We start from the raw sequence: 9137 nt of genomic DNA, 5'->3' as shown, positions 1-9137 counted from the left end.
TTTGGGTTAGTCCTACTCTTCGGGAACAGCTAGTGTGCAGACATGGAGTCTCCAGTCTCCTGTGCCTGGTTTGGTCCGTGCATACATCTTTATATCAAGTTCATTCACTCCTGCTTTGTGCGCGTCTCTCATTCTCAGCTGTGTCTCCCTGGACTCCCGGGCCAGAGCTGTCTCCAGGACCACGGTCACTTCCTAATGGAAAGATTCCGTCTTCACTGAAGGTCTTTCTGTCTGGTTGGGAACAGCTGCTGCTAGTTCCCACTGGGCGGGCTCTGCCTGCCACTCCGGGCTTCTGCACCACATGCTCACCCAGAGAACAGCCCCGAACATGCCCAGGAGCAGGGGCAGCTTCAGGAAGATCAGGAGCAGGAACAAGTCCAGGGAGTGGTCACTGCTGAGCCAAGACCTGCCAGGGACACCATGACAGGAAGTGAGCTGTTTCCTGGGGCAGAGATCTTCCTGCAGTCCCTGGGTCCAGCCTCTGGTTTCTAGTAGCTACATGAGGGCAAGCTCAGGACCTATCAGGCCAGCCCCTTGGAAGGGCACAGCCATGGGCGCAGGCCAGGCTTCAGGTCCCCTTGGCACCTGACATGCTTAGCCTGATGGTCATGGTCCTCTCCCTCTACCTGGTCTTCACCTCAGCTGGGCCATGGGAGTCGCTGTCCCATGTGCCTCTAGCCTTGGTTTCTGCTGCCTCCTTCCCCCGGGGTCTCTCTCCCGTGACCCCCCATCCCCCACTGGGCTGACTTGGCTTTCAGGTATTGCCACACCTTGGAAGGCTCCAGGGTCAATATGCCCAGGATTGAATGAATTAACTGTTGTTGACCCTCAACCCCTGACACCCACCATTCTCTATCTGCTTCCCAGATCCCCTCTTTCTGTCCCTCCTTCCCTGGGCCTGTCTCACAAGTTAGAACTTGAACAGAACTTGCTCCTGGAAGGTGTAGGAGAGGTTGCCTGGCAGGCCAGGGACCAAAACCCCCACCCTAAGACATTCCTGAAGCGAGCTCTCCTCTCTCTCTGGATCTCCAGTCCACTGACTCCCAGTTGTAAAAATCACAGCCATGTGTTTGCACAAAAGAACTAGGGGTGCAAACAGGATTTAAAGGAATCCCTCCCCTGAGTCCAAGGGTGGAGTTCTTTAGACTCATTTGCAGAACTTGAGCTGGAGTGAACAGATGGGATGGAGGCAGTAGAGTGGGAAGTTACCCACTCTGCTCAGCCCAGGCCTAGACCACCAATCCAGGGGGACAGAGCCAGAGAGTGGGGTGTCTGCCTCTGGGGATGCACACAGCAGGCTGTGATGCAAGTAAACCAGCGAGTGGGTACTGGTTGACCCTTGGGAATGCCCCAGTAGGATGGTGACACTGGGACTGGCACTATATGCCTTCTACCAAACAGGGAGAACAAGGAAGCTGAGCTCACAGCTGGCACCTGCCCACTGCAGGCTCGAGTCCTCCTGGGCACTGGGGAAGGCTGGGCTCATGCAGGAACGAGTCTGCCGATCCATTCAGGTTTGACCTGCAGCCTTGTCCTCAAAGGCAAATGGGCAAGGAGGCCTCAGAGGGGCTGAGGGGTCCCAGCCTGAGGGTTGCCATGCTCACAATCAAAAGTCCAGGCTGCCCAGTTAAATTGAAAGTTCAGATGAGCAATGTGTGCCTTTTCAAGAGTAAGAATGTCCCATGGAATATTTACACTTTATGAAAAACACATTCAGAGTTGGTCTGAGTTTCCAATTGCACCATCGAGCAACCCTCCTAAGGGCAAAGCCTCAGGGCCAGGCCGGTGGGCAAGGGCTGTGGGGCCAGCTGCACATACCTGGTAGGAGGCACCTGTTGACCCCCAGAGGTCCCCGTGCCTGGAGGTGTGGGAGACAGATCCGTTGTGGTTGTGGTTTTCATTCCTGGGGTTAAACATACAAAGTAGATGATGGTCCATGGCCTCTGTGGGCAGCTGGCTCTGGGTGTGGCCCCAGAGCCTATCCTGATAGATGAAGCTCTGGCTAGCCTCCAAAGACCCATTTTGATTCTGCTCTGAAGCCAAACCATGTGTGTGTTGGGTCAGAAATCTGGAAGGAAGAGCACCAAGGTGCCAGTTTGCCATTGCTAGGCACACACACTAGAGGGTGCTTCCCTGCCCATGGGCTGTGATAGCTCTTTCTGACCCTCAGCCACCCAGCTGAGGCTAGGCCCCTTGCCACCTGTTCCAAACTGGTGCCTCCCACTGGGCCGGCTGCCTTGTCCCTGAGCCTCTTATGCTAGAGCCAGGCTTTCCAGCCCCCGGGGTTGGGCCAGGCTGGGGACAGGGGCAACCCCATAACTGCACCTGTGCTCTTCCCACCATGATTCCCTCCTAGTTCTTAACAGCTTTGTGACTTCTCCATCCCCACCCACGCCCCGGGAGGAGGGGGACGCCTGGGGTGAGGACATTTTGTCAGGCATCTCAAGGCCTAGCTTCCCCTGCCATGCCAATTCCTGTTGCATCAGACTCCTCTCATCCCAGTGGGGCTTGGACGCTCACTTGGCATCTGGAATGTTCTGAAAGTAAGACATCACAACCTCCTTTCCTGGTACAATCACACTGCAAGCCAGGGAACCCCTCAACTCCCTGCTCAGCTTCATGTTGGAATCGCAACCAGCACCAGATGAAGAAGTAAAACTCTTGGGGCTGGCGATATAGCGTAGTGGATTAAGCCACTGCCTGCAATTCTGGTATCCATATGAGCATAGGTTCAAGTCCCAACTGTTCCATTTCCCATACAGCTCCCTGTTGGTGTACCTGGGAAGGCAGCAGGTGATCTGAATGCTTGGCCCCTGCATGCCACATGGGAGACCAGATGGAGCTCCTGACTCCTGACTTCTGCCTGCCCAGCCCTGGCCCTGCCTGCCCCTAGGTGGTGAACCAGTGGATGGATGATCTCTGTTTCTCTCTCTGTAACTCTGTCTTTCAAATAAATAATCTTTAAAAAAAGAAAGAAAACACTTTACTAGCAGATGACTTCATTGTCTATAAAGAAAATCTCTTGGGCCCGGCGGCGTGGCCTAGCGGCTTTGAACACCCGGGATCCCATATGGGTGCCAGTTCATGTCCCAGCAGCTCCACTTCCCATCCAGCTCCCTACTTGTGGCCTGGGAAAGCAGTTGAGGACGGCCCAAAACCTTGCGACCCTGCACCCGTGTGGGAGAACTGGAGGAGGTTCCTGGCTCCTGGCATCAGATCGGCACAGCACTGGTCGTTGCTTTCACTCGGGGAGTGAATCATCAGATGGAAGATCTTCCTCTCTGTCTCTCCTCCTCTCTGTATATCTGACTTTGTAATGAAAATAAATAAATCTTTAAAAAAATAGAAAATCTCTTTCTCTCTCTCTCTCTCTCTCTCTCTCTCTCTCTCTCACACACACACACACACACACACACACACACACAGAGTTTTATAAATTGCTTGTAAAGAGTGTGAGCCCTCCAGGCTTGCTTTTCGCAAGTTGCAGCACTGTGTGTGTGTCTACTCCGTGCTGTGCCCCAGGGAGCACAAGTCTCACCAGTTTGGCTCATGGGAACAGGTGTAATGCTGGTCCTGGGGAGAAGTGGGCCCTGCTCCCAATAATGGGGTCGGGTGGCACTTGCACAGCCCCAGGGGTTCTCTCAGGTGCATGAACTGCCTGGGATACTCTTGCACACGGCTAGGGGACCCCTCTGGAGTCTGTGGAGTGCTCATCTTTGCAACTCATTCTGATACCATGTACTGTGACCATCTCCATAACCCCAGATTCCAGCTCATCTCTCCCCAATCCAAGAGGCTACCAGGATCCCTCTGAACCCTCTCTCAGAGTTTTGACCCAAGGGCAAGCTTTCTGCCCTCCTGTGGATCAACCATTTGCCTTCCAAGTCCCACGCATGCACTCAGCATCTTATTTCTGATCTTGTATTTCCTGGCATGAGGGTGAGAGGAAACGTATCCCTGGTGCTCTACTGATCCAGACGCACAGCTACCGTCGGTCCATGGGTCTTGGCACGCATGCGCACATTCATGCCTGTGACCACAGACTTGGGATAAAGGAAGAGAAGATGGTGTCTGAAATCTCCACAATCAGCTTGGTGGTCCCGTGGCACCTGAGAATTGTTCTTACCTGAGTAAACAATCACTTTAACTGGCACCGCAGGGTCAGCCCCAACTTTCTCCATCCCACACCAGTAAGTGTCAGCGTCATCTCCACGGAGTTGCTCCATGGTTACGGTGAACGTGCAACTTCTGTGATGATCCCTGATGGACACACGGCCCCACCGCACCTCCTGCTCTGACCCGGTGGTTCTGATGAGGGTCTTGCAGGAACTCCACTCAGCTCCCCGACACCAGTACTTGTTGAATGTCTCCCATCCTCCGTCATAACGACACCGCACAGACAGGTTGCCCCGCTCTGGGCCTCTCACTGTTCCTGGACCCGTGATAGCTTCCCTGGCATCAGAGCTGCCTGCAAAACACAGATCCATATGCTTGTCACCTTCCATGCCTGCAAGGTGGTGGTGGGCGTGGCTCCCACACCTTAGTGCCCCATGGAGAAGGACAGTACAGGAGTGCAGGAATGCACCTGCCCAAGACCAGCCCTTCTCCAGGGCCCTGTGTTCCGGCCACAGAAGGATGTCTTGTCAGGCGTTATTACAGCTCTCAACAGCAACTGAAACATCACTCTGAGCAATTTGCCTTCCCCACATGCCCATGGTCCCTCTCACCTGCGGGTTTCAAAGAAGGTCTCTGGGTTCTGCTCTTTGTGTGGGCCAGGTCAGGAGAGAAGGAAGTAGCAAAGGGACCTTCTCCACAGCATAGGAACGTGGCCTTTATTCTCCTACCAAGTGGGGTGCGGCGGTGCAGATGCTGAAGTTAGGCGTGGGCCTAGGAACCAGGACCCATGAGCCCCAAATACTCCCAATGGCATGAAAACACAGACAGAAGCCCAGTGCACCTCAAGTGCACTAACTGGCATGAAGCCAAGATGGAGGCCACATGTGCTCCCAAGCGCAGCCACTAGCAAGAACACACAGAGGCCACATGTGTACCCCAAATCCAACCAACACTTCTGAATGCCATCTCCCACAGGCAGCCCATGGGCAGGCGGTGCCATACACCCAACAACCCAGACCCTCTAGTTTGCAGTCTCGGAGCCCTCATTCCAAGGTGTTCTCAGAGGTTTCTAAGAAAGAGGAAATGTTGCCCTGAGCCCAACAGAGATGGTGGCCACATGTGAAGCCCCTTGCTCTCTCCATCACACGCAATTTACGTCCATGCAGAGCTTATGAACATGACCTATTTTACAAAAAAGGGGGAGGTTCTGTGCAAGGTGACATTAAGAGAAGACAGCAATCAGAGAGCCACACAGACACACTGGAGGCCACATGACCACACAGGGGGACCCACAGCAGCACCTCCAGGAGCACCCACTCTAGTCATGAGATCTCACTCGCTGCCCATCATCAGACCCCCACACTAGGCTCCAAGCTCCAGGGGATGCTCCACATCCATGTCCCCAAAGTGCAGGACATGCCCACTGTGCAGAAGCTAACTCAGTGAGATGCCACCGTGGCTTATCAGATAAAGCTGTCATGTGCAGTGTCAACGTCCCATATGGGCACCAGATGGAGTCCTAGCTGCTACACTCTCAACCCAGCTCCCAGCTTATGCACATGGAAAGCAGCAGAGGATGGCCAAAGCCTTGGGACCTTGTACCAACATTGGGAGCGCCAGAAAAAGCTCCTGGCTCCTGGCTTCAGATTGACTATTCTTGTCATTGTGGCCACTTGGGGTGTGAATCAGTGGGTAGAATCTCTGTCTCTCTTCTCTCTATAACTTTGTGTTTCCAGTAAAAAGAAATATATCTTTGCAAAAAAAATTTTTAATAAAAATAAGTAAATAAAGAGCTGAACATAGTGGGATGGATGAACAAACCTATCAGCAAACCCACCATTTCACCAAGCTCTAGCATGAAGGCGCGAGGCAGCGGGAAACCCTAGGCAGCCCCGCCCTCTATAAGGAGTTGGAGTCTGGGAGAAATGCTGGCTGGGCCAAACACTGCAGAGGGCACCCTCACTGGAGGAGTCCCCACAAGGCTTACTTGCCAATCCCGGAATGGCTGGACATAGTCGAGGAGCTGTAGGTCTCTCTCAAGGTGGTTGGCACAGCCGTCGGCACTGTGTTTGGCACTGCAGATGTGTTCATGGTGGAGTTGATGGTGATGGGTGATGTGTTCAACACAGTAGTGGGTACTTGGTACATTGGACATGGTCACCTACTGCTCTTGGCATTGCAACGCCACCCACAACCCCCAGCCCTGCACCAAGCTCTGAACTGGGGAACTGTGTGCTGCCCGCAGTGGAGGGCAGCTGAGGAGAGCAGTTTAGCCTGGCCCCACCCATGTCCCCAGCCTGCAGGAGGCCCTAGGGCCAAAGAAGCAGGAGGAGGAGCAGACCCTGAAGGGACAGGAGGAATGGGAAGGGCTTTAGCACAAGGCAGTTTAGAAAGCCCCAGGACAGAGCCCCACTCCAGTTGACCACTCAAGCAAGGCTTTGAGGACCAGGGACGAGCAGGCCCGTGACATACCTGCCCCTTACCTGGTTCAACAATCACTTCAACTGGCACCGCAGGGTCAGCCCCAACTTTCTCCATCCCACACCAGTAAGTGTCAGCATCGTCTTCACTGAGCTGCTCCACAGTCACGGTGAACGTGCAACTTCTGTGATGATCCCTGATGGACAAACGGCCCCACCGCACCTCCTGCTCTGACCCGGTGGTGCTGATGAGGATCTTGCAGGAACTCCACTCAGCTCCCCGACACCAGTACTTGTTGTATGTCTCCCATCCTCCGTCATAACGACACCGCACAGACAGGTTGCCCCGCTCTGGGCCTCTCACTGTTCCTGGACCCATGATGGCTTCCCTGGCATCAGAGCTGCCTGCAAAACACAGATTCATGTGCTTGTCACCTTCCACCCACACACAGTGACTGGGTCCCTAATGCCTGTGGAGAAGGACAGTAAAGGATGGCAGGAGTGCACTTGTCCAAGGCCAGCCCTTCTGCAGTGCCCAATGTCCCAGCCACCAGGAGACTCCCCAAAAACACAACTGCACCCAAGCTGTCCACAGAGCCCACCACACTGAGAGGGGAGATGCAGGCTTCCATTTGCCAAGAAACTCTCAAGTTCACGTTGAAAGATTGAGTTGTACTGGTAGCCTTGGGTTTGAATCAGTCCTGGAACCCTTTCGAGTTCTGTGAATTGGGGCAGGTTAGACTGTCCCTCCCTTCCTGCGAGTGTGTTAATGAAAGCGTTTACCTCTGTGTCTTTACATGCTGTATGTGGCTATCATCATCATCGTTGTCGTCGTCGTCATCATGAACCCTGTTTGGATGAAACCTTGAGGCTGCTTCAGGGCCCTCCCAATCCAGAGGTCCGAGCTTCCCCTCCCTAACAAAGCTGTGTTACCAGCTGAGGGCCTGCCTGGGGCAGTCACTGGGCCACAACCCAGGTCTGATTTCCATGAGGTCTGCAGGGAATCAACAAAGCAAACTACATCCCTGAGAAGAAAGATGAGTGTTTGAGTTTGGGAATACAACTCTTGGCTCCATGAAGGAAAGATACCATGAAGGGAGGTTGTTAAAGAAAAAAGAATCCATAAAAAGGGATGTGACCAGGCTTAAATATAGATGGGAATGAGGTTGGGGTGGTGCTGTGCCATAGCGCCTTAAGCTGTTGCCTACAGTACCAGCGTTCCACATAGCTGCTGTCTCAAGTCCTGGCTGCTCCACCTTCAATGTTACCTGCTAATATAGACCTGGGGAAAGCAGCAGAGGATGGCCCAAGAGCTTGGGCCCCTGCACCCACATGGGATGCCTGAAGGAAGTTCTTGACTCCTGAATTCTCACTTTGGGTCAGCCCAGCTCTGGCTGTTGAGGTCATTTGGAAAGATACCCAGCAGTTGGAAGATTTCTCTATGTCGCTGCTTCTGTCTGTGTAGCTCTGCTTCAAATCAACAACTCATTAACAATAATAAAATAATATATGGAAAACAAATTTCAGAATCTGTTGTTGTGGTATAGTAGGCTAAGCCAGCACTTGCAATGCAGGTTTGAATCCTGGCTGCTCTGTTTCTGATCGGGCTCCCTACTGATGACCTACGAAGGCAGCAAATGATGGTCCTTGGTCCTTGGTCCTTGGACACTGCCACCAGGCTCCTGGCTTCAGCCTGACCCTTTGGGAAGTGAGCTGGTGGGGGGAAGATCTCGCTCTATCTCTCCATCTCTCTCTCTGTCACTCTTTCAAATAAATAAATCTTTACAAAAACTGAGGAAGGAAACACAAGTTTGATCGACAATAAAGTTCTCACAAAAACTGATCTGCTTACAGACCAGATTAAAAATGCATCAAGATGCAACACACTTTAACACAAAGGCAGCATTACCCAACAGCACTTGAGTGACACAGCCAGAGCTGTATTCAACGTCACTTCTCAGAAAATAGTCGCCCAATTACCCAGAAACGCAAATACACAGTGAGTGCGTCACTCAGAGTCTTAGACCCTGTCCGTTGCTCTAACAGTGTGCATGAGCCTTGGTGCTCCATAGAGGAGAGTTTGTCAGTTCACAGCTCTGCTATTGAAGGTCAGGGTGCAGCATGTGCCCGGCTCTGGGGAGGCCTTCTGATGGCAGCCCTGCTGGCAGAGGTGTCCTGCTGGTGTGGGCGCGGAGGTGTGTGAGTGGGCAGGGTATCTGGCAGAGCAGGTGGCCAGAGCGATGAAGGAGCGGGCTGCTCTCTGGCTAACATCTGCCCTCACAGGAGCCATCTGAGTAGGCTCAGAATGGCATCAACCCAGCCCAACAGTGCTGCCTGTGACCTCACCACCCCCCTGAGTGCCCTGTGCTTAAAGGCTCCACCACCTCAGCACTGCCACCTGGGGGCCGAGTTTCCAACACCCTGTAAGGCAGGATGGTGCAGGATGAGGGAGTGGCAGTTTACAACCAGAATGTATCCAAACCCCAGCACCTAGCCATTTTACTCCTAGGCACACACCAAAAGAATGGAAAACTTGCACTCCTGCAAATTGTGTGCAATGGGTGGTGAAATTGTTGACAATTTCCAAAATCGGCAGCAGCT

The 9137-nt window shown here is 53.2% G+C and overlaps 1 protein-coding gene across 1 annotated transcript; it reads right to left on the bottom strand.

Annotated features, from left to right (window-relative positions):
- Positions 1-3965: 3965 nt before the first annotated feature.
- On the bottom strand, positions 3966-6288 carry LOC131482344 (uncharacterized). The gene is made up of 3 exons (XM_058675744.1): positions 6104-6288; positions 4728-4840; positions 3966-4468 (listed from the first exon to the last, which is right to left on the bottom strand). Exons 1-3 carry the CDS (start codon positions 6262-6264, stop codon positions 3966-3968), a joined length of 777 nt encoding a protein of 258 aa, XP_058531727.1. The 5' UTR covers positions 6265-6288.
- Between the last annotated feature and the right edge of the window lie 2849 nt (positions 6289-9137).

This window comes from Ochotona princeps, chromosome 17 (assembly GCF_030435755.1).
Source record: "Ochotona princeps isolate mOchPri1 chromosome 17, mOchPri1.hap1, whole genome shotgun sequence".
In the NCBI taxonomy this organism is placed as follows: Eukaryota; Metazoa; Chordata; class Mammalia; order Lagomorpha; family Ochotonidae; genus Ochotona; species Ochotona princeps.
This window is presented reverse-complemented; position numbering and strand designations above follow the sequence as displayed.